Source organism: Thamnophis elegans, chromosome 1, assembly GCF_009769535.1.
Source record: "Thamnophis elegans isolate rThaEle1 chromosome 1, rThaEle1.pri, whole genome shotgun sequence".
Classification (NCBI taxonomy): domain Eukaryota; kingdom Metazoa; phylum Chordata; class Lepidosauria; order Squamata; family Colubridae; genus Thamnophis; species Thamnophis elegans.
The window spans coordinates 168502377-168528219 of NC_045541.1; the positions used below are offsets into that span (position 1 = coordinate 168502377).

Sequence of the window (25843 nt, forward strand, 5' to 3'; positions counted from 1 at the left end):
CCCCCAACACGAATGATGTCAAGCTGGCCGTGCGCATCCTGGCCACTCCCACTCCTGCCCCCTGAGGTCAAACACAACCCTGATGCGGCCCACAATAAAATTGAGTTTGACACCCCTGCCATAGACTAACATGGCTCTCCTGTAGTGTTTCTTTTGACCAATTCTGTTCACCCCAGAGAGCAAAAATACTCCAATAAAGAAAGAGAGTACTTAACTCCTTCTGAAAGAGATTTATAATCCTGCTTCCATGTCTATCCTGCAAACCTCCATCTGACCACTAGATGGCCAGAGACACGTGGCAGAATGTTATGTTGTGGCTGCCATCAAGTGGACAATGTGATTTTTGCAGCCCAACTACAGCGTACATAGAAAACTTAGTTTAACAATATATACTACTGTATGGGAAAGTGATGGTGGGTGGGGGACAACTTTACACGGATTACATTGCCAAGAAAAAGGGAAACTGTGAAATTGCCAGGGCAATCCTTTGCAACATCTGCTATTAAATAATTTTATGAAGAGATTATTTATATAAACAGTAGAATGAACTGTACTTTTAAGGTAATATTTGCAGGGAATTGTAAAGCAGGCTAGTGCAACTGCAATCATACCAGCATATTACTTGGGTAGTAGAAAGCTAGGGTATCATTGGCCAGATCATCATTTGCTGTTTAGAGTGGCTATTATTGCTTCTTAGATTCTTGGTTTAAGTGGAAATGGAGCAAGGTAAAATCTGGTGTCCTTTATGCATTTATTTATGTATTTATTTCATCATGTTTATGTAGTGTATATTGGAGGTGGTGACACTTTGAGAGCTGTATGCAACAAAATTTCATTTTAATGTATGCCAATTAGCATACATTCAAAGTGTACATACATTTGCTACAAAGCTCAAAGTCTACTGAGCAGTAGTGCTAACTACCCTGATGTATGCCAATGAGACTTGGACTGTATACAGGAGGCACACTAGACAATTGAACCACTTCCACATGACCTGCCTCTGTAGGATTCTGAGGATCCGGAGGCAGGATAAGGTGTCAGACATAGAAGTCCTCTCCAGAGCAGGCCTGCCATTAGTCCACACCCTGCTGATGAAAGCCCAGACACGCTGGGCAGACCACGTTGCAAGGATGCCAGACCACTGCATCCCCAAACAGCTCCTCTATAGTGAGCTGTCTCAAGGAAAGCGATCGCATGGAGGACAAAGGAAGCGATACAGAGACAGGTTGAAAGCCTCCTTCAAGTCCCTGGATATTGACACCACCTCCTGGGAAACCCTGGCACAAGATCGATCAACATGGCGCATGCTGATCCACCAAGGCTGTCAGGCATCTGAGGTCAGAAGAACAACCACAGCACAAGAGAAGCGAGCACTCCGCAAAGCCAGAGCTGCAAATGCTGCAGCAATGGTGCCCACACATGTCTGCCCAACATGTGGCAAAACATTTTGTGCCAGTATAGGCCTTACCAGCCACCCGTGGACACATCATGGGCAGCCCATGACCTGTTAGATGTCAAGGTCCTCTTTGAACACGATGGATGAACATCATCACATTCAAAGAGACAATAAAGTTATTGTTCTGTTCTCTTCTATTCTAATCATTGCTCACCTCTTTTTTTTGAGTGGAGAGAGGTAATAGCAGTAGACTTATATACTGCTTCATAGGCCTTTCAGGCCTCTCTAAGCGGTTTACAGAGAGTCAGCATATTGCCCCCAACAATCTGGGTCCTCATTTTACCCACCTCGGAAGGATGGAACGCTGAGTCAACCCTGAGCCGGTGAGATTTGAACCGCTGACCTGCTGATCTAGCGGTAGCCTGCAGTGCTGCATTTAACCACTGCGCCACCTTGGCTCCATCTGTTCCAAGCATCGATCTGATATGGCAGTATTGGCCAGAATTGTGAGCTCCCATTTGGAGACGGTAATGTCTGTGCTGTTTTCCATTGTTCTTTGCCCAGGAAATATATTTTACAATATTATTAAATTTGCTATGTCATTAATAATAATAATAATAATAATAATAATAATAATAATAATAATCTGCATTTTGAATCCTCTGATGATGCCAAATGCAGACTTTGCAAAGAAGCTGATGAAACTGTTGATCACATACTCAGCTGCTGTAAAAAAATCACGCAGACTGATTATAAATTGCGGCACAATTCAGTAGCACAAATGATCCATTGGAATTTGTGCAAAAATTATATTAAAACAGCAACAAACTGGTGGGAACATCAGCCTGAAAAAGTCACCGAAAATCAGATGGTCAAGATCTTGTGGGATTTCCGTATACAAACCGACAAATTACTGGCGCATATTACACCAGACATCACACTGGTTGAGAAAAATAAGGTCACAATCATAGACATCGCAATACCAGGTGATAGCAGGGTCGCCGGGAAGGAACATGAAAAAATTGCAAAATACCAGGACTTAAAAATCGAAATTCAACGACTATGGCACAAACCAGCAGTGGTAATTCCAGTGGTAATTGGCACACTGGGTGCTATTCCAAAAGCACTGGAATTACATTTAAAACAGTTAAAAATTGACAAAATCACCATCAGTCAAATGCAAAAAGCCGCACTGCTTGGATCTGCACGCATATTACGAAAATACGTTACGACGTCCTAGGCCCCTGGGTGGGGCCCGACTAGTAACCAATGCCAAATCCGGAGAAACAACTGGCCGCTGTGATACAATTGTATAATAATAATAATAATAATTTATTAAACTTGTATTCCACCAGATCTTTGACAATTCTAGGCAGCTATGTGTTTTTTAATACCATACCTAAGGAGTTCTTTGAATTTGTAAGGAAGCTACGTACTTCCACCTCTGCAGGTTAAAGAAACAGCCTTAGGATTTAGGCTATTACCATACCTGTATCTTTAACACCGCAATGAACGAGAAATTGGGGCAGAAGAGTGAATGTATTTACCCCACTGGTGTACATTTTTAGGATCAATGTAGCAATGTAATCAGCTTGCTCAGAATAGCGTGTTAAGCTGTAAACAATCTCAACTATAGACCGTCCTCGACTTACAACCATTCATTTAGAGATCCTTTGAAGTTAAACAGTACTGAAACTATTCACATGACCATTTTTCACATTTATGACATGTTTAAGCATCCTCATAGTCATGTGATCAAAATTCGGATGCTTGGCAAATTGGCGTGTATTTATGTGATATATGATTAATTCTTTATTGTCCAAGTGTGATTGGACATACAAGGAATTTATCCTGGCTGCAGTGTCCTGGGGTGTGTGTGTGTCATGCGATCCCCTTTTACAATCTTCTGACAAGCAAAGTCAATAGAGAAGACAGAGTCACTTAACAACCATGTTAGCAACTTAGCAACTGCAGTAGTTCACTTAACAACTGTGGTTAAGAAAGGTTATAAAATGGAGCAAAATTCACTTAACAACTGTCTTACTTAGCAACAGAGATGCTGGACTCAAGGTAAGTTACAGATTACCTTTACTATATGGTTAACATTAACCAAGCTTGAAATTGCAAGATCTTTGACCTGCGTAAGCATTCTGTGTTAGCCACCTGCACTTATTCAACACACTAAACTTGGTCACTATATTTGTGGCTTAGGGTGTTGCATAAACTGCCTCCTTGACTGATACAGAGTTAAATATACTGTGCAAAATGAAAAAAACAGGATTAGTTCAGTCACGAAACATGAACTGTGACGTGCAGGGGGTTGGACTAGAAGGCCTTCAAAGTCCCTTCCAGTTCTATTCTGATTGATTGATTGATTGATTGATGAAACTTCAATTAAGATAAGAGGTGTGGAGACTAAACCATACGATGAACGATTGAGGAAATTAGATATGTCCAGTCTAATGAGGAAAAGGGTAACAGTCTTCCAGTATTTGAGGGGCTGTCACAGAGAACAGGGGATAGACTTAGTCTCCAAAGCACCTGAAGGCAGAACAAGCAGCAATGGACAGAAGGAAGATCATTAAAGAGAGATCCAACCTAGAATTAAGGAGAAAAGTCCTGACAGTGAGAACTATTAATCAGTGGAATAGCTTACCTCCAGTTGTTGCATATGCTCCATCACTGGAGGTTTTCATAAATAGACTGGACAGCCATTCGTCCAGAATGGTATAAAATCTCCTCCTTGAGCAGGATGTTGGACTGGAAGACCTCGAACCCTATTATTCTATGTTCTAAGAAAGTTCTGACTAATTGAAAATGCTTGTTTCTCCCTAATCCGTCTAAGGGGAGTAATGCATAATCTTCCTATATCAGTCCCAGGACAATAATAGTGACTTTTGCAAAGCTATCTGCAACCAAAAGTTCTTTGAATCATCCATTCTCTTCTCCAGATCTTTCATGAATTTAGTGCCAATGGTCTCAATAATGATGAGCCTGACGCTTGTTTAAATGTTGGCGTTCTGTTGAAAAGAGACACATGGAGTACCACCTCCTGCTTGAGCAGGGGGTTGGACTAGAAGACCTCCAAGGTCCCTTCCAACTCTTGTTAAGTCTGTTAAATAGGCGGGATTGAGAGGCAAGAAAGAAATTTAAGACGCTGCTTCAACGGTTATTCATTTTTTTTCTCGACACAAGCATCTGTTTTTCACATTCCCCGTTCCACTCTTTAAAAAAAAAACAGCAAAAATTACGGTAGCGAATTGAACTAGGGTCGAACTCTTGTCAGGCAAAGCGACGGGCACCCTTCACCGCGACGAGAGAAAAGAAGGACCTCTTGGAAAAGCAGGAAGTACCCGTGGAGCCAGGCCTCGAGTGGCCATGGGGTCCAGGTCCAGGTCTAGGGAACGGCATCGGCGTAGAAGTCGGTCTAGGTCTGAAGAACGAGAAAGTCGGGGGAGGAGAAGAAGAAATCGGGAAGGGAGGTGAGACGAACGAAAGCAGCTCCGAGATTTATGATCATAGAGTTCAGGATCATAGAGTTACTCGGTAGTAGAAAGGGGTTAGGAATAAGCTGCTCATGGATGCTTCTTCCTTAGAGTGAATGGCGTATATTTGGGGAGCTGGATACAGATAAAGAGTTTACCAGTTGAGGATTTAAAACCCCAAGCCCCGTTTCCTATCCTGTGAAAATTGGATAAGCAGCGGATCAGTTTTTAACGGGTAATGAACTGGGGAGCAAATCCCTCTGAGTACATAGAGATAACTTAAGTTTAAGTTTACTTTATTGTCATTGCACGTCGTGCAGCAAAATTAAATGCCATCTTCAGTGTACATCATACATAAGAAAATTATTTAAAAAAAAATAAAACACACAAATCCTTCGCATTCTATACAATTGAATTGAAAACCCCTGATACTGCATTGATATTGCATTATACAGTAGAATTCAACATAGTTACTGCCCTGTTTTTCAGCCTATTTGTCCTTGTTTTTTATTATCCTGTACCGTCTGCCAGATGGTAATAGTTTAAAAAAAGGGGTGCCCAGGATGAGATGGATCTTTAAGAATATTTTGAACGTAAGGCAGCGGGAGCTATAAAGCTCTTCCAAGGAGGGGAGAGGACAACCAATGATCCTTTGGGCAATGACATTAACTATCTTGAGTGCTGTCCTATCTGCCATGGTGCAATTGGCAAACCATACACAGGTGCAGTAAGTTAAAATATTGTCTATGGTACAGCGGTAGATGGTCACCAGCAATTTTTCATTCAGTTCATTCAGAGATAACTTTGAAGGTAGCGAAGCTTTCTGAAGTAGTGTCTGCTGCCTTCCATCCCAAGCAGTCTTGGAAGTGAAAGTATGAAACTCCATATTTCATGGTAGAACTCCATAAGTTCTACCTTTAGGCCAGTGCTTTTCAATCTTGACAAGTTTAAGATGTATGGACTTCCAACTCCCCAGTATGCAGGCTGGGAAATTCTGGAAGTTGAAGTCCATCTTAAACTTGCCAAAATTGAGAACCAACGTGCTAGAGCTCAAAACCCAGTAGTCTCAATAACAATAATAACAGTACCCACTGTTGTTACTGCTACACTATCCAGGTACGTGATTTTTTAGAAAGAGAAGTAGAATGTAGAATGTAATACAATACAGATAATCCTCATTTAGCAATCCCAATTGGTACATTGTTGTTAAGGAAATCTGTTGCTAAATGAAACTGCGAATATGATTAAGATCTTGTGCTTTTCTTTGCTTTATGGATACGCAAAAGTTGAACATGCAAGAAATGGTTGTGAAGTTAACTTTTTCATCACCATTGTAACTGTGGTCGCTACATGAGATAGCTGCTAATTGAGGACTATCTGTATAACCAATTTTTTTTCCCCACTGGAATCTTACAGAATATTGGTCTTCATTAATAGAGCATGAGTCTATTTTGCTGCATGAATTAGGTAACAAAAAGCAAAGGGAAGTGGAAGCTTAATAAATTAAAACATATGGAAAGAGTTATACATATTGAGGATTATTTTCAGAACAATTGGATTTCGGGAATAAATGATTGTAATCCCATTTCACTGTAAGCTACTTGTCACAAAGAGAGAAAGCTCTCTGAGAAGTGTCCAGCAACTCATTGTATTCAGGATTTAATGGATTCTCTTATTTCTCTATGACAAACAAAGCAGATAATCTGCTGAAATTCACCCTCATGTCAACCTTAAGGGCATATGAAAAAGCCAGAGAAAGATATCAGCATTTTCAGTTCAAATCACCTCAGTACAGACTTTGTCTGCATCAGAGGTACTTCATTGTTTTACAGTAGATTTTGTGGAGATAAATTCAGAGCCAGAATTTTTGGCAATTCGGGTTGGTGGGAGTAATATATTGATGAATGCTGATTTAGCTAACCCAATTAGATCTTTAAGTTGAATGCAGAAATGTAGATATATAACAAGCGTGGGGAACATTTGAGTGCCAAGGCTGCTCTTAACAGTTTTGCCTATTTGCTTATTTTAAAACTTAGAATACAGTTTTCTTCTTTTCATTTTTGGTTTGCAACAGTTATGCTCGGAGGAGGCTGTAAGGACCACAGAGACAGGTCCCACAGGCCACTTGTTTCTTACCTGTTTTAAACTAACACCAGAGTTTTTCTTTTTAAGCTCGGGGGAAGACAACCAGAAATGGGGAAAGAAAAAAGAAAAAAGGAGGGACCAGCATCACAAGAGGCACAAGAGTCATTCTTCACGTCACTGGGAACGGTCCTCCAACTCGGATTCCTCTTCAGAAAAAAGGGGCCATAAAAGTGAGAGGAAGTGGAAGAACAAGTACCAGAAGCGTTCTGAATCCAGGTCCTCGGTGTCTTCCATGTCATCCCCGTCACCTTCCCGCTCACAGAGCTCCAAGGGTGACTTGGGTGAGCAGCTAAGCCTCCAGGAACGCTTGAAATTGAAAGAAGACCAAAAGAACCAAAAGGAGTTGATGAAGGCTCTTGAAACCCCTGAAGAGAAACGGGCCAGACGTCTAGCCAAGAAGGAGGCCAAGGAACGAAAAAAACGGGAGAAGATGGGATGGGGAGAAGAGTATATGGGTTACACCAATACTGACAACCCTTTCGGAGACAACAACCTGCTAGGAGCTTTCATCTGGGGCAAGGTAAGTCCTGAATTCATGTCTACAATCCAAGACAGGTGGTGCAGGGTAACAGTGAAACAGCTTGAGAGAACCACCTCTTTAAAATGCACTTCCTTGCTCATAATCTAATCCAGACTTCAATGGTGAAGATTAGATAGGCAGATAGACTGGCCTCCTTTCTTAGGATAATCTTCCTCAGCCTGATGATGCTCTTCCAAAGTGATTCATTTCAGTTCCCATAATCTATCAGCTGCACCCGATGGCTGTGATTGAAGAATGATGGAAGTTTAAGTTCAAAATATCTGCCAAACACCAAGCTGTGGAAGATTATCGAGAATCACAAGTACAATAAAACTTCCAATTAGTATGGGTCAGGGGTGGGTTCCTGCCAGTTCTAACCTCTTCTATAGAAGAGGTTCCACAAATCTACTGTGCCGTTTAGAACCGGTTCCAGCTCCCTCCCCCCACCCGTCCACACATCATCAAGATGAAAAGCGAGAGGAGGAATTCTGGGAGTTGAAGTCCACAAGTCTTAAAGCTGTCAAGTTCGAACACCCCTGGTTTTTTTTTTCTGTCACATGGCTGGCAAGCCACTCCCACAAAGCAGGCCACATTTACAGAAGAGATTCCAAAATTTTTTGAAACCCACCACTGGTATGGGTGTATTCCAGAAGAAATAGATGAAATTGATTGCTGGAAACATGGAAGGGTTGGACAGATGTGAAGTATATGTTTGGGGCAAATCTCAAGTCAGTTATTTTACCCAGGTAGACTGCTGTTATCTGGTGCAAAGAATGTGTACATAATCTCAAAATGTTTATTTAGGTCCCTATGAAAATTACAGAGGGTAAATACTGCCTTAAAGTAATATTCACTATAGCTTACCATAAGTACACATAGACCACATCATTTAAAATGTTTCTTACATTTCTTCAATAACGTTCTATCCAGGTGCAAAGTTAATCAATATTATAAGATTATTATTATTGACTAAAACGTACATAGAGATTGTATTTGGTGTAGTGGTTAAAACACCAGACTAGAAAGCAGGAGGTGGAGAATTCTAGTCCTATCTTATGCACAAAGACAACCTTGGGCCAGTCACTCTCTTTCAAAATCTTACCTAGAAAACTGCAGGGACTAATCCTAGGAGTCAACACTGAACTGAAGGCACACAGAAACAATGTATATAATGCATAAACCAAGGGTTCTTGGTGCTCCCTGAGCTTGGTTGTTTTCTTGCAGATGTTTCATTGCCCAAACTAGATAACATGATCAGCGCTCCATACGTAAACTGAGCTATAGATATATGAGAAAGCCAATTTGGTGTAGAGCACGAGTGTCAAACTCGATCATGTCACATGATGTATCGTGACTTTTTTGCCTTTGTGGAGCCAGGGTGGGCATGGCTGTGTATGACACATCTGACCCACAGGCCGCCAGTTGGACACCTTTGGTGTAGAGGTTAAAGGCTTGGATAGAAATCAAGAGACTGAGTTTTACCTTAGCCACAAAGCCAGGGGGGAGCCTTTGGGCCAGTCTTGCTCCCTTACAACTCTGGGAAGAAGAAGATATCGTGTTGTCCCAAAATAAAACCTACAGAGACTCCTTGATGCTAGGAGGCAAGACTGACCAAAAACCCACCTCCACTATCTCCTTTTAAAATGCCGTGGGCTGTTGCAACTTAAGTGAACATGTTTCTAGGAAATTTTTATTTGGCTTTATTTAGGGTTTGGTGGGTTATATTTATTTTTTAGGCTTTGGAAAAAAAGGGAATTGGACACTTGGAGGAAAAAGAACTGAAAGATCGTAACAAGAGGATCCAAGAAGAAAATCGACTTGAATTGCAGAAGGTAAGAATCAAAACAAAATAAATGGAGAGAATCCTTTTGAGTTTCGCACTAATCCAGAACCAGTTGTTTAATTCCAGGATGTAAACTTGTAAAGTATGATGGTGAACTGAGTCTAATGTTTGGACACAAAGTTATTCTTCGATATTTAAGATCATTCAGATAGCAGGCCAGTTCTGAATTTAAGGTACCACATTTCTTAAGACATACATTTTCATACAAAATGGTCCAGGAGTGATATCCAAGACAAAGTATATATTCTTTTCTAATCAGATCAGTGCTTCTCTTATCTGGACAAGATGCCTGACTTTTAGCCATTGCAAAGAATTCTGAGAGCTGAAGTCTTGATTGAGAAAGGCTGAAACAGATAGGGACCTAGGGAACTGCAGATACTTCTCTATAAAAATTTCCATCAGGGAAAATTATCAGCAACAGCAGAGAAATTCTGATTGCATGTTGTTGGATTGAACAGAAGAAGCTGTGTTGTACACAATAAAATTGCCGTTTTGTCAAATTCAACCTAAAGGATTGGTAACACCTATCCCTTCATATTTTCCTATCCTTTCCTAAAATGCCAGAAGTTAAACTAGAGATATTGATCAGAAATTTTTATCGGGCGGGTCAGCATTTTTCACCTTGGGCAAATTGCAGTTTCAGAAAGGTAACATTTGTATTTCCAGTAAACATCATTTTCTGCACACTTCAAGGCTTTTAATTTGGCAACTTAGGCAAGAAAAACCAAAGTACAGGTGCAGACTAGGTGAAATTTGGCTCAACAGCAGTAACTGCGAGAGGGATGTTGGAATCCTAGTGGACAATTACTAAAATATGATCCAGCAGTGTGCAGCAGCTGCCAAAATCGGCAATAGCAATAGCAGTAGACTTATATACCGCTTCATAGGCCTTTCAGGCCTCTCTAAGCGGTTTACAGAGTGTCAGCATATTGCCCCCAACAATCTGGGTCCTCATTTTACCCACCTCGGAAGGATGGAAGGCTGAGTCAACCCTGAGCCGGTGAGATTTGAACCGCTGACCTGCTGATCTAGCAGTAGCCTGCAGTGCTGCATTTAACCACTGCGCCACCTTGGCAATGCAATCCAAGCCAGTATTAACAGAGGGATAGAATCAAGATTGAGAGAAGTGATACTACCGCTTTATAATTCCTTGGTAAGACCACACTTGGAATACTGCCTTGGGTACTCAAACACTGGAGGCTTTTAAGAAGAGATTAGACAGCCATTTGTCTAAAATTATATAGGGTCTCCCCCTTGAGTAGTGGGATGGAGTAGAAGGCCTCCAAGGTCCCTTCCAATTCTGTTATTCTGTACTGTACAACTACCATTGTTCTGTAATTTCTTTGAATGTAGTTTTCAGACTTAACAGAGGGGCCTAGTCTTATTTTTTTCCATATCAATGCACTCTAAATATTTGCACAAACGGTGAGTGCAGGTAGTTCTCGACTTATGACCATAATTGAGCCCAAAATTTATGTTGCGTGAGACATTTCCAGGAAGTTGCCTCTGGGGATGTGGACAAGGCCATCCGAGCTGTAAGTGCCTCCACTTGTATTCTGGACCCGTGTCCCTCCTGGCTGGTGGCTAACAGCAGGGAGGTGACACATGGCTGGATCCAGGCGGTTGTCACCGCCTCCCTTCGGGAGGGGCACTTCCCCGCCGTACTCAAAACGGCGGTGATGAGACCCCTCCTAAAGAAACCATCGTTAGATCCAGCCATCTTAAACAACTTTCGTCCTGTCTCCAACCTTCCCTTTATCGGGAAGGTGGTTGAGAAGGTGGTGGCCTTTCAGCTTCGACGGGCCTTGGAGGAAGCTAGCTATCTTGACCCCTTCCAGTCCGGCTTCAGACCTGGTTACAGCACAGAAACCGCTTTGGTCGCATTGACCGATGATCTCTGGAGGGCCAGAGATGGAGGCTATGCGTCCATCCTGGTTCTCCTTGACCTCTCAGCGGCTTTCGATACCATCGACCATGGTATCCTTCTGCGACGACTGCGGGAGGTGGGAGTGGGAGGCACTGTTCTGCGGTGGTTCTCCTCCTACCTCTCGGACAGGTCGCAGTCGGTGTTAGTCGGGGGGCAGAGATCGTCCCTGAGGCCCCTAACATGTGGGGTACCCCAGGGTTCGGTCTTATCCCCCCTACTATTTAACATATACATGAAACCGCTGGGCGAGATCATTCGGAGGCACGGGATAAAATACCATCAATATGCGGACGATACGCAATTGTATCTGTCCGCCCCGTGCCAACTCAATGAAGCGGTGGACGTGATGAACCAGGGTCTGGAGGCCGTTAAGGACTGGATGAGTGCTAACAAACTGGTGCTCAACCCGGATAAAACCGAGTGGCTGTTGTGTTTCCCCCCCAATAATTTGGCTAATACACCAACGCTTAGGCTGGGGGGTCAAATTTTATACCCCTCAGATAGGGTCCGCAACTTAGGAGTCCTCCTGGATCCACAGCTGACTTTTGACCACCAGCTGTCAGCTGTGACCAGGGGGGCATTTGCCCAGGTTCGCCTGGTCCGCCAGTTGCGGCCCTACCTAGATCGGGGGGCCCTCACAACAGTCACTCGAGCCCTTGTGATCTCCAGACTGGAATACTGCAATGGGCTCTACATGGGGCTGCCCCTGAAGTGCATCCGGCGACTACAGCTAGTCCAAAATGCAGCCGCGCGAGTGATAGTGGGCGCACCTCGGTTCGCCCACGTTACACCTGTCCTCCGCGAGCTGCACTGGCTACCTGTTGGTCTCCGGGTGCGCTTCAGGATACTAATGACCACCTTTAAAGCACTCCATGGTAGTGGATCTGGGTACTTGAGAGACCGCCTTCTGCCGATTACCTCCCTAAACCGACCAATTAGATCGCACAGACTAGGCCTCCTCCGAATTCCATCAGCCGGTCAATGCCGACTGGCGACCACACGGAGGAGAGCCTTCTCTGTTGCTGCCCCGACCCTATGGAACGAGCTCCCCATGGAGATCCGCACCCTCACCACGATCCAGACCTTCCGCGCAGCCCTCAAGATCTGGCTCTCCCAGCAGGCCTGGGAATAGGTTTCCAATCACCCGCCCGAGTGTTTGATTGCTGAATGAAAGTTGTGTTTTATCATTTTTCTTTTGTTCACTAATTGTTTGTTTTGACCTTGCACTTCCCCTCCCCTGTGGTTGTAAGCCGCCCTGAGTCCCCTCAGGGAAAAGGGCGGCATATAAATCCCAATAAACCTCTAAACCTCTAAACATTTGTTAAGTGAGTTTTGCCACATTTTATGATTTCTTGCCATAGTTGTTAAGTTACTGCAGTTAAGTTAATAACACCATTGTTAAGTGAATCTGGCTTCCCCATTGACTTGTCAGAAGGTCGCAAAAGGTGATCACATGACCCAGGCACATTATGAGCCATTCGCCAAGAATTTGAATTTTGATCACGTGACCATGGGGGGTGCTTCAATGGTCTTAAGTTTGAAAACTGTTATATGTCACTTTTTTCAGTGCTGTTGTAACTTTGGTCACTAAACAAACTGTTGTAAGTCTAAGACTACCTGTATTGCTAGGGGGCCTTGCTCATTTGCATAACAAATTTTTGTGGTTCCAGGTTTTTCAAAAAACCCACACCTCTGAGTTGAACCTAGAATATCATCCATGAACTCTGAGGCTGAACTTTAAGAGTAGGAGTAGCATCTGCTACTGCTCTGCTCTGGGCCTCTGGATCCATGTTTCTCAAGCTCAGGACAGCCTTCAAATATCTGGACTCCAATGTTGAAGTCGCACATCTTAAAGTTGCTGAGGCTGAGAATCACTCTTCTGGAGTGAGAAAGGAGGGTTGGGTCTCCTGCTTGGGTGAGGGGTTGGACTAGATGACCTACGAGGTCTGTTAATCTGTTAAATGAGTGCCAGTGTGTTGCGTACCTCTGTTAAACCCTCCCTTCCCCACGTATACCAGGTGAAGCAGCTCCGCTTGGAGCGGGAGCGGGAAAAAGCCATGAGAGAGCAAGAGCTGGAGATGCTGCAGCGGGAGAAAGAGGCGGAGCATTTCAAGACGTGGGAGGAGCAAGAGGACAATTTCCATCTTCAGCAAGCCAAGCTACGGTAAACAGGGGCAATGGATGGAACCCAGGTCTTCAGGGGAGGGAGAAATTAAGTTCCCAAATATAAAATAATAATAAAACCATAACTTGAATTTACTAGTCCACAGCATAATTCTCAGACATGATCTGCCAATATATTTCTTTGGAGTCCAAGGAAGGACAAAAACCTTCCAATATGATCAGATGAAGAATAGGGAAGAATTGATAGCCTAAGGGGGAAACATTTAGTTTGGAATTTCTTAGGTTCTCCAACTGCTAGTGTCAAGCCTGCAGCCATCTTTTCTTTTGGATCTTTGGCCTGCCACCCTTTCTATTATTCTACTATGCATTTTCTATTGTGGGAAAATGGGAGAGGGGATTGTACGGAGTTATGTAGCCATAACAAAATTATTTCTAGAAAGCCAAGGTCATCCTTTGTCTCTGCACCTCTGCACCTGACCGAAACTGGATGGGTGGAACTGCCAGCATGGCAGTGGGAGATTGGACCATGTGATGGACTTGTGGGTGTGGGGGCAACATCTTGAACTTTCAACTGGGTGGGGAAAACCGGGAAGCTTTCAGGTTCAGGTTTTCCCAGATGTGCCAACATGGCTCTCTTAATAAATTGGAACTTTGAGCAATACTTTGCCTTGGACTCCGATTTATTTTTAGATGCTATTTTGAACCCTAACAGCTAGGATGTTTGGAAATGGTTTCCTTTAGTCAAGAAGCCTTGCTCTTAACCCTTTTTCTTGGATGTCTCTTTTCTGGCAGTTCCAAAATCCGGATACGAGATGGGCGGGCCAAGCCAATTGATCTCTTGGCAAAATACATCAGTGCTGAAGATGATGACTTGGCAGTGGAGATGCATGAACCGTACACATTTCTAAATGGACTCACTGTTTCCGACATGGAAGATCTACTAGAAGACATCCAGGTATCCATCCAATGGTGGCTGCACTGTTCTCTCAGGAGGGAGAGAAGGCTCTTCCTGATACTGATCCGAAGTTCATCTAGTTCAGCCTTCCTCTACTTGGTGGCTTGAAAATATATCAACGCTCAAATTCCCAACCATCTAGAACCGTGATGGCGAATCTGTGCCACGCGTGGCACACAGAGCCCTCTCTGCGGGCACACGGATTGTCACCCCAGCTCAGCTCTACTGTGCATGCGTGCACGCCTCCCACTAGTCAGCTGATTTTGGGGTCTCTGTTGCGAATGCTTGGGGGGTGGGGTGCATGCGGAAGATGCACATGCATGCGCAGAGGTGGGGGGTCTCGCACATGTGGGGGGGCAGGGGATAGCATGGGGGTACATGTAGTGCTCCCACCACGCCCCATTTTTGGTCCCAGGAGGCTTCAGGGAGGTCTGCTAGGCTCAAAACAGGGCAGGGGGTTGTGCGCGCATGTGTGGGGGAGTATGGGGGGGGTCACATGCACAAGGGTTGGGGCGTGCGTGGGGGATGCACCCCGCCCCCCTGCATGCTTTCTTTCTTCTTTTCTCCCACTTCTCATATCTTTTTCCTCTTGTTTCAGGTTTACATGGAGTTGGAGCAAGGGAAGAATGTGGATTTCTGGAGAGACATGACCATCATCACTGAAGATGAAATATCCAAACTCCGGAAACTGGAGGCTTCTGGGAAAGGACCAGGTAGGGGCAGAAAGACAAAAATTAGAACTCGGTTAATTCCAGTCTAATAATACCTCCTTACCCACTGCTGGTTTTCAGCAAAATAGGGCATTTGATATTACCCAATTCCTCTAACTCCAAATTCCTCTTCACCTTCTCATCCATACCTACTTATTTATATATTTTGTTTGTTTGTTTAATGAAATTTAGAAATCACCCATCTCACTGTCCAAATGTCTCTGGGCATTTTTACAGATAAAAGCCATAAAACCATATAAAAGGAATAAAATTCAAAACAGAATTTAAAACAGAATGAATTTACTCCTCTCCCCAGTCCTGGCCAGCTGGGGAATTTTACATTGACAACTAATTGAACTTCTACAACATTTTTGGAAGGATCATACTTGGCAGATTTTTTTTCCCAACGGAGATCAGGGTGATCAGAGTCACTATCATGCCTCTTTGATAGATCCCTACTTTGCTTCTGGAAAGCATCTTCTTCTTCTAGATTGGGCAGAGCATAGCAGACACCACCAACAATATGGCTGTTATTTGTTCCTTTATTTGTTTCAACCAGGCACTCTTCACATGATTGCCAAGTTCATTTCCTTGAATATCTGAGCAGACGTGGCTACTGTAATGTAGGGGCAATTCTTTCTTTTCTGTTACTTCTGTTCCATTTGAACAATCAAAACACTTCCCTTATTCATTATTGTATTTTTCGGAGTATAAGACGCACCTTTTTCCCGCAAAAAAGAGGCTGAAAATCTGGGTGCGTCTTATACACTGAATGCAGCATTTTTTGCTTCCTGAAACCCCGCCCCCTTTGCAAAAATGGCTGTGCAGACCTCTAGGAGGCTTCCAGAGAGCTCCTGGGGGCTGGGGAGGGCAGAAATGAGTGAAAAATGGGCCATTTTTTGCTCAATGTTGCTCCCCCAGCCCCCAGGAGCACACTGCAAGCCTCCTAAAGGCTATTCATGCCCTTTTTGGGGGAGGTCTGCAGAGTGCAAAAACTTTTTAAAATTAATTTGCCTCTTCAAAACCTTGGTGCGCCTTACACTCTGGTGCGTCTCACACTCCGGTGCGTCTTATACTCTGAAGAATATGGTATATCCTAATTGGATGAATCATCCTATTACTGTTGAACTTTGGATCCTAGAATTCCCTGCCACGTACCTAAGGATTCTTGGAATTGAAGTCCATTACTGCTGTGGGCACTGAACTGAAGAAGACTGCCTTAGAATCTAGGCAATTTTGCTGTTTTATAATGGAAAAGGTCAGGAAATATGGCTTGCTAGTTCTTTGAATAGACCTAGTGCAGTTAAACAAGGTGGCTTAGGGGCAAAGATGCTGAGCTTATCAATCAGAAAGGTCAGCAGTTTGAAGTTTCAAATCCCTAGCGCCGCATAACGGAGTGAACTCTAGTTACTTGTCCCAGCTTCTGCCAACCTAGCAGTTCGAAAGCAGTTAAAAATACAAGTAGAAAAATAGGGACCACTTTGGTGGGAAGGTAATAGCATTCGGTGCTCCTTCGACGTTTAGTTGTGCCCGCCACATGACCACGGAGATGTCTTTGGACAGCACTGGCTCTTCGGCTTTGAAACCGAGATGAGCACCACAACCTAGAGTCAGGAATGATTAGCACATATGTGCGAGAGGAACCTTTACCTTTAGTGCAGTTAAAATGAGCATCTGATCACCCCATCCCCACATATTCCTTGAAAATCTCATGTAAAAAAATAAGTCCTGTCCTATTTATCTGCCATCAAGACAAACTCTTCCTGGCCACTGGAAACAATTGTCTCCATGTCCTCTTCTGGCCTATGGATTTAAGGAGTATGTTTCTCCAATTGTATATTCCTCTTTTTGTGCCTTGCAGGAGAGCGTCGTGAAGGGGTCAATGCCTCAGTTAGTTCTGATGTGCAATCTGTCTTCAAGGGGAAGACCTACAACCAGTTGCAAGTGATCTACCAGGGAATCGAGGGCAAGATCCTGGCTGGGGGACCCAACTTGGACATTGGCTACTGGGAGAGCCTGCTCCAGCAGCTAAAGGCATACATGGCGCGGGCCAGGTAAATATGCACGTATCTGATTTATACCCAACTCCATCCAGAGGGGGACTGGATTATACCATGTATCTTCCATTACCAAGGAGTCAAGACTTTCCCAAATGACTGGCTAGCATCCCGGCTGTCTGGATTTGGTGGAAATAATTGGCTTTACCAATTGCTGTTCTTACCTGATCTCAGAAGGCTAAGCAGCATCAGGCAGGGTTAGGGCTCCCTCTGGGGACCACCATGAAATCAGATATGCAAACCTGATAGGAAAATTGCACACATGTCCCAAAAGAAAGCATTGGCCAACCCCATCCATGTTGCTACCAGGAAAACCACATGGATTTGTCCATGTTGTCTTCAGGAAGATAAGCTTAGTTCAAAAGAGATTTTTAATCCAGCTGGAAGGTGCGGGTTGGAGATGGAGAGGTACCTCTCAAAATTAACTTAAAAAGGGTGTTTTAGAGGGTTTGATATATATTTTGAAGCATTCATTGTATCGGGACAGCCACAGAAGAGCTAAACCATATTGGGGTTATAAATGCAGGGATGGGAAGGAGGAGGAGGAGAGAATGACATTAGAAATGGGCATATTGCCAAAGAATAGTGAACAATTGTAAGAGGGCTGTGCTGTTCCAATACTGTGCCTATCACCTGAGCGCCATTGGCATATGGCCCTTATTTAGGGAGTTGGACTCAGACTGAATAGATTTAATGGAAAATGCATGAGGTTTGGCTGCCATTTCCTGCTACATACTCTGTCTCTCTCTGTGTCAGGGTTCCAAATAGCATCCAAAATTAAATCAGAATCCAAGGTAAAGTATTGCTCAAAGTTCCAATTTATTAAGAGAGCCATGTTGGCACATCTGGGAAAACCTGAATCTGAAAGCTTCCAGGTTTTCCCCACGTAGTTGAAAGTTCAAGATCTTGCCCCCACACTCACAAGTCCATTACGTAGTCCAATCTCCCACTGCCATGCTGGCAGTTCCACCCATCCAATTCCGGTCAGGTGCAGAGGTGCAGAGACAAAGGATGACCTTGGCTTTCTAGAAAGGAATTTTGTTATGGCTACATAGTATGTAACTCCTTACAATCCTCCCTCCCATTTTCCCACAATAGAAAATGCATAGTAGAATAATAGAAAGTGTGGCAGGCCAAAGATCCATAAGAAAAGATGGCTGCAGGCCTGACACTGTCTGTCTGTCTCCTCTCTCTCTCTCTCTCTCTCTCTCTCTCTCTCTCTCTCTCTCTCTCTCTCTCTCTCCACACACACCTAGCCACAGGAACTAATTCTGTGCTCTCTCCCTCCCGGGTCACAGGTTGCGAGAACGGCATCAGGACGTCCTGCGCCAGAAGCTGTACAAGCTCAAACAAGAACAAGGCGTGGAAAGCGAACCCCTTTTCCCCATCATGAAAAAAGAGTCGCCCTCCCCGGAAGCTGCCAGTTGCAGTCACAGGTAAGTAGGGTTGGGATGCTGTTACCTGCTTCCTTCATCCTTAACACTTCAGGTTTTCATTCCAGTGCATAAAGACTCATGTGCTTTTTCTGTTTATATGCATAGCTGCTCTTATGTGACATAAATAGCATTATCATTAGAGGAGCAGCATTATCCTTCCTATGCAAGGAGAAGCCTTGCTGTTTTATATATTATCTAGCATGCTGCTCAATCTGGGCTCCCTCCAGATACATGGACTTCATTTCCCAAAATTCCCTGTGGCCATTACTGAGAGTTCTGGGAGTTGAAGTCCATATATATATATGTACAGTTACCCAATTTGAGAAAAGCTGCCCTAGTAAGTGTGTTTTGGATTGTATTTGTTTGTTTTTTATTATATGCTGCCCATCTCACCATCCAAAGCAACCCTGGACAGCTTACAATACTGGTAAAAATAGAAATATAAAAATAACGTATACATATAAGAACAATTAAAATCAAAAGGATTAAATGCAGATTTAGAAATTTATAGAAGTAGCTCACAGGTAGTCCTCGCTTAATGTTTATTGTTCAGTGACCCAGCATTACGACCGAGTAAAGAGCTTGTTAACCGAAAGAGATTAAAAGCCAATGAAAGTTAGAACAATGGGCGAAGTCAGAAAGATTTAGAGATCTTATCTCCCCCGTCGCTGCACTCTTTTTGCCTACCCTCTTCACCATCTTCTACCCAGGCTAGAGCCAGAGGAAATCGCCCCAGCACAGCCTGGTCCCTCCTCCGTTGAGCCTAGTGCTGAACCGGAAGCTGAAGCCAAAGCCGAGGGAGACGGAGAAGCGGTGCTGATTGAGGAGGACCTGATTCAGCAGAGCTTGGATGACTACGATGCCGGCAAGTACAGCCCCCGGCTGCTCACCTCCCACGAGCTCCCCTTCGATGCCCACGTGGTGGACGCGGACGAGGATCTCCAGCGCCTCCAGCTCTCCAGGCAGCAGCTCCAGGTCACAGGTAAGGGAGTGGAGAGGTGGCGGGAGACTTCACCTAAGTTTCATGACGGCTTTGTGTGTATGAAACACAGTCACTGTGTACATGGCACTGTACCACAAATGGAATTTATGTTCTGAAATGCAACGTGCAATAGCCTGGGGAAAGAAGAAAGGAGACGAATAAATCTCCCACTTCCAAAATGTCCAGCTAGCCTCCCCATCTCAGAAATATCTTCTTAATATTACTATACTTCTTGGAGTATTTCCACCATAAAAGAGGGTGGAAATGTTGGTGCGTCTTACACACCGAATACGGCCATTTTGGCCTCCCAAAAACCCACCCCACGTGTCCTGTTTTTGCCAAAAACGGGGTATGCAGAGGGTTTGGGAGGCCTGCAGAATGCTCTTGGAGGCTGGGGAGGGCAAAAACAGGATGTGTGAAGGGTTTGGGAGGCCAAAAATGGGCTCGTTTTTCACAAAAATGGGATGCACAGTGGGTTTGAGAGGCCTACAGAGTGCTCCTGGGGACCGGGGAGGGCAAAACCCAGATGTGCGGAGGCCAAAAACTATTTTTTTTCTTTTTTTCCTCTTCGAAATCTTGGTGCATCTTATACTCTGGTGCTTCTTGTAGTCCGAAAAATACGGTAATTAGTATTCACCAGGCTGAGAATCCATTTTTTCCTCTCCATAGTCTGCCTTTTAATCTCTCCTATTCAATTCTTCATCTAGTCATTTTTCATAAGGAGTTTCCAAGCCTAAATCTAGGTTTTTTTAGACTCTAAAGAGAAACAATTAGAGGTGAATAAGAGATCAAAGTTGGTTTCTACATTCTTTAAAAAAATAGTAACAGTTCAAATTAGGCAACAATTAGAAATTAAAACAAATAATCCCTGAATCTAGAAGGGAGACAAATGAGTACAGATAGTCCTTGATTTATGACCATAATAGAGCCTGGAATTTCTGTCATAAAACATGATAGTCATAAGTTGAATACAACATATGAGCAAACTGATTTTACGATCTTTTTTGTGATGATCCCTAAGTGAGAATGCATTCCTATGGGGTCCCCCCCCCCGAGAAAGTAGTTAAAAAGGCTAGTTTCTGGAAAAATAATAATAATAATAATAATAATAATAATAATAATAATAATAACAACTTGAACCACATGACTAAGGAATGCTGCAATCTGCCATAAAGGTAAGCTGATTGACTGCAAAATGCAGTCATTTTGCCATGGTCGGAACTCCAGAACTGGGTCATAAATACCCTTTGGGGAGATTCATAGCTTCAAATGGTTGCTAAGCGCCTAAGTGAGGCCTACCTGTATTCCATTGCTACAGAATCTTGGGTGGAAAAATTATAGAAAAACCTCTTGGTGGAGATTTATCTTATTTGGGAAGTAAATATGATTAAAGAAAAATAAGCCGTACGTTTTAAGGAGCCTCCTGCTGCTATTTAAATGCCAGGCTTTTAAAATATTTTTAAAAAAATGAGAAGGTAGACTTGGCCGTCACTTCAAGTTTCTGTCATAACTTGAACCTCTTCTCACCCTTCACGTTTCAGGGCAATTGAAATCAAATCTTTAATTAAAAAAAAAATGAGATTGGAAACCAGCTTGATTAGATTACTGCAGCACAAATCTGGCAGGCTATAAAATTGAAAATATACCTTATAGTCTGCCAGTCCCCTAATCAAAATTGTACTTGATTGATTGATTGATTGATTGATTGATTGATTTATTTATTTATTTATTTATTTATTTATTAGATTTGTGTGCTGCCCATTTCATCTAGAGGCAACATAATATGTTTATTATGGTTGGGATAGAAGTTCAAATCAATATGAAATATTTATTAATATTAATATGCGCCGGTGTGGTGCAGTGGTTAGAATACAGCATTGCAGGCTACTTCTGCTGGCTGCCAGCTGCCAGCAGTTTGGCAGTTCAATTCTCACCGGCTCAAGGTTGACTCCGCCTTCCATCCTTCTGAGGTCAGTAAAATGAGGACCCAGATTGTTGGGGGCAACAGGCTGACTCTGTAAACTGCTTAGAAAGGGCTGTAAAGCACTGTGAAACTGCATATAAGTCTTAAGTGCTATTGTTATTAACGTTCAGCTATTTTAATGGTGGAATACAATTGGGTAATAACAGTTTACTGCTGTAGAATCCCATAGTGAAGGCGTTTCTGGATGTATTTGTGCCTTCTGTTTCTTACCAGCCACAGGGGCTAAAAAATTGTAAAGATAAAACAGGTGTTCAGGCATACTGTGACCAATCGCGCACAAGACCACATGCCAACCCCAGTGTTCTCCTCCTCCACAGGTGATGCCAGTGAGAGTGCCGAGGATATTTTTTTCCGCCGGGCCAAAGAAGGGATGGGGGCTGATGAGGCCCAATTCAGCGTGGAAATGCCCTTGACCGGCAAGGCCTACCTGTGGGCTGACAAATACCGTCCCCGCAAGCCGCGTTTCTTCAACCGAGTGCACACCGGATTTGAGTGGAACAAGTACAACCAGACCCACTACGATTTCGACAACCCTCCGCCCAAGATTGTGCAGGGTTACAAGTTTAATATCTTCTACCCGGACCTGATTAACAAACGCTCTACCCCGGAATACTTTTTGGAAGCTTGCCCAGACAATAAGGACTTCGCCACCCTGCGCTTCCACGCTGGACCTCCCTACGAAGACATCGCCTTCAAGATTGTCAACCGGGAGTGGGAATACTCTCACCGACATGGCTTCCGCTGCCAGTTTGCCAATGGCATCTTCCAGCTCTGGTTCCACTTCAAGCGCTACCGTTATCGGCGCTGAAGAGGTGAACCAGAAGTGGGCTGATTTTATGAAGGGACAAATGTAGGTAATGTGCAGGGAACTGGTTGCTTGAACGTGGACCAAGATGGCGGCTTTCAGTATTGGACAGCGTTTCTAAAGTGTGATAGAACTACTACTATCAGAAATTGTCTTTTTAAAAAATGTTTCAGGGCTGCCCTGATATTCACCAGCAATTCGGCTCTGGGGGAATTGTCTCTCTGGCAGTAGATGGTGCTGTTCCCTCTGCTAGGCGGTGACATCTGAGTCCGGTCAATTTAAAATGTCTAATTGAGGTGGCTGATACCTTGATTGAGATGATCCTTGTTTTCTAGAATGTATAGATTTGGGAGGGTGGGAGAAAATGTCCAACTACGATAAAGATTTTGGATATCTGCTGCTTGCTTGGTATTCTTTACCCCGGTGTGGGAGAACATAAATCTATTCTAAAGAGGACTCAGTTAGACAAGTATATCCACAAACTGTCTTCTCCAGCTGTGTAGATTGTTCAGTGCTGATCAATAAACTAAGCCGAAGGACACAGCAGCAACTGGTAGCTTTCAAAGTGGATTAAATGAATGGTGACAAAAGAAAATAGTTCCATCAGTGGAAGAGATGTGGGGATGCTGTAGCTGTCAGCATTCCAAATAACATCCAAAATTAAATCAGAGTCCAAGGCAAAGTATTGTTCAGAGTCCCAATTTATTAAGAGAGTCATGTTGGCACATCTGTGAAAACCCAAATCTGAAAGCTTCCAGTTTTCCTCACCCAGTTGAAAGTTCATGATCTTGTCCCCACACCCACAAGTCCATCACATGGTCCAGTCTCCCACTGCCATGCTGGCAGTTCCACCCATCCAGTTCCAGTCAGGTGCAGAGGTGCAAAGACAAAGGATGACCTTGGCTTTCTAGAAAGGAATTTTATTTTGACAACATCACATTCTACTCCTTACTATTCCCCCTCCCAATTCCCCACTAATGAAACAGCATAGTAAAATAAGAGAAAGATCCAGAAAGGAATATGACTGCAGGCCTGACGGTAGCTCAGGAGGTAGTTTTTTTTTTTAAAGGGGGTGGGAGTTAAATAACAAGGATGTTGTGCGGGGAGCGGGGCAAGCCACAACACCAAAATGGTAAACTGCACAATCTGGTCATCACCCAAATGCCTTCATTACGTATTGGCCTTCTCACATTTGACATAAGGCTTATTGTGTTGACATCATCCGACATATCTTTTGCCCCCTACAGGCACTTACAAAAAAAGAGGAGGGGTGGAGCCTTGGTTCGCTCTTTAAAGGTTTCCTGAAAGTATCCCATGCCTTTAAGTTATTTGACTTAATACAGGTAGTCCTCAACGCACAACCACAATCGAGCCCAACATTTCTGTTGCTAGGTGAAAACATTTGTTCAGTGAATTTATCCCATTTTACAACCCTTCTTGCCACAGTTTTTAAATGAATCATTATAGTTGTTAAGTTAGAGTCATGGTTGTTAAGTGAATCTGACTTCCCCATTGACTTTGCTGGTAAGAAAACGTGCAAAAGTTGACCACATGGCCCTGGGACACTGCAACCATCATAACAGAGCCGAGGTGGCGCAGTGGTTAAATGCAGCACTGCAGGCTACTTCAGCTGACTGCAGTTCTGCAGTTCGGCTGTTCAAATCTCACCGGCTCAGGGTTGACTCAGCCTTCCATCCTTCTGAGGTGGGTAAAATGAGGACCCGGATTGTTGTTGGGGGCAATATGCTGACTTTGTAAACCGCTTAGAGAGGGCTGAAAGCCCTATGAAGCGGTATATAAGTGCTATTGCTATTGCTATTTAACTGTTAGGTAAGCTCCCCGTTGGGAGAGCGAGTACATTCAGCGAAGCATTGTGAGAATTGTGTTAGAGAACACACAAACCAGCATACAGAAACACTGCAGTTTAAATAGGCTTTTACCTTCGTGGAAATAAAGGTATCAGAGTCCATCAAACAGTCCAAGTCATACACGGATAAGACAGTCAGTCATCAATGTCTTTCAGTTAAGGGATAATCCAAATAACATAGTCCAGTAAAATATAATCAGTTTGGTACACAAAGTTTGCTAACAGTTGCAAAACTTACAATAGCTCACGGCACTTTCTAACAGCCAGCTTCCAAAACACTCAGATCAGATCAGCCCAGCATCTAACAAACAGAGAGAGCTAACAGTCATTCTGGCTCCCTCTTATGGCCGATTGAGGAAAACAGCAACCAATCACATTTTACAGTATGATTTATAGAAACAGGTACAACATTGTTACATGATTTATATATTGCCAACCCAACCGTTAGAATTATATTCCGAACAATAACTATAAGTTCAGTTGCGAAACGTCTGAATTTTGATCACATGGCCATGGGGATACTACAGTGGTCGTAAGTGTGAAAAACAGTCATAAGCCGCTTTTTTCAGTGCCATTGTAACTTTGAACGGTCCCTGTTGTAAGTTGAGGACTACCTGTACTTTGGATTCCTGTGATGCACTCTATAATACCACAAGTACGGTCATTGCTGGTTAGTTTTGGCTAATGATGGCTTAAATTGACTCCTTTCCATCTGCTTGCAGTCTGGGAAACAATTTCCCAGCCAGCATTGGATCATGGTTATGATCTGTAATAATCAAAAAGAGTTTGGTGTAGTGGTGAAGGTGCTGGCCTAGAAACCAGGAGACTGTGAGTTCTAGTCCCACCTTCGGCATGACAAAATGGCTGGGTGACTTTGGGCCTGTCAGCCTAACACACATCACATAGGGTTGATTTTGTGGGGAAACTAAAAGGAGAGAGGAATATTAGGTACATACTTTTGGCAATATAGTCTGTGTTTGTTACTTGAGTTGTGTATGGAGAAAAAAAGGTAGGATAAAAATCTTTTTTTAAAAAAGTCATTCGCAGATCAGTGTTTCTTGAATTGTGGTCCTCCAAAATCCTTTCAGGGGTCCTTGAAATCAACATTATTTGCCAGCATATCTTGACAAATAATACAATATTAAAAATTATGTCCCAAAGGTGCTTTTTCAGGAGCCAACTGGACTTGCCTGTTTTTTCTCTGAAGATGTTTCGCTTCTCATCCAAGAAGCTTCTTCAGCTCTGACAGGATAGTGGGGAATAGAAAACAAAATGTATTAATGGAATCCCCACTATCTTGTTGGAGCTGGAGAAGCTTTTTGGATGAGAAGTGAAACATCTTCAAAGAAAAAAGTCCAGTTGCCTCCTGAAAACACTTTTGGGACCACCATGTCCTGGATGATTTGAGAATCTCTACAGATTAAAAATTATACTTTATCTCTGCTAAAAAAAAAGGAAGTTTGGAGGCCAGGAGATAGTTGTGTAGCTCCTCTGGATCCAGAGAGAGCTTCTTAAGCATGGGGCGCCCCATGGCCTCTTTCAAGGCTGTTGGGTTTGCCCCCTCCCACAAGAAGATGAACCAAGAAAAGGGCAGGAGAAAGTGACAT

At 43.4% G+C, this 25843-nt stretch overlaps 1 protein-coding gene across 1 annotated transcript; it reads left to right on the plus strand.

The window, feature by feature from the left end:
- The first annotated feature begins 4738 nt into the window (after window positions 1-4738).
- Window positions 4739-22912, plus strand: CACTIN (cactin, spliceosome C complex subunit). Its single transcript, XM_032210256.1, has 10 exons — window positions 4739-4878; window positions 7054-7546; window positions 9283-9378; window positions 13335-13480; window positions 14233-14395; window positions 14994-15108; window positions 16967-17159; window positions 18461-18598; window positions 19309-19580; window positions 21882-22912. The coding sequence occupies exons 1-10, from the start codon at window positions 4775-4777 to the stop codon at window positions 22370-22372; spliced, it is 2211 nt and encodes a 736-aa protein (XP_032066147.1). The 5' UTR covers window positions 4739-4774; the 3' UTR covers window positions 22373-22912.
- The last annotated feature ends 2931 nt before the right edge of the window (window positions 22913-25843 follow it).

Excerpts from the sequence above, each read along its gene's own strand:
- CACTIN (XM_032210256.1), top strand. The coding sequence starts at position 4,775 with ATGGGGTCCAGGTCCAGGTCTAGGGAACGGCATCGGCGTAGAAGTCGG. Across the intron at positions 14,396-14,993 it reads ATCTACTAGAAGACATCCAG|GTTTACATGGAGTTGGAGCA; the intron begins GTATCCATCCAA and ends CTCTTGTTTCAG. Across the intron at positions 15,109-16,966 it reads GGCTTCTGGGAAAGGACCAG|GAGAGCGTCGTGAAGGGGTC; the intron begins GTAGGGGCAGAA and ends TGTGCCTTGCAG.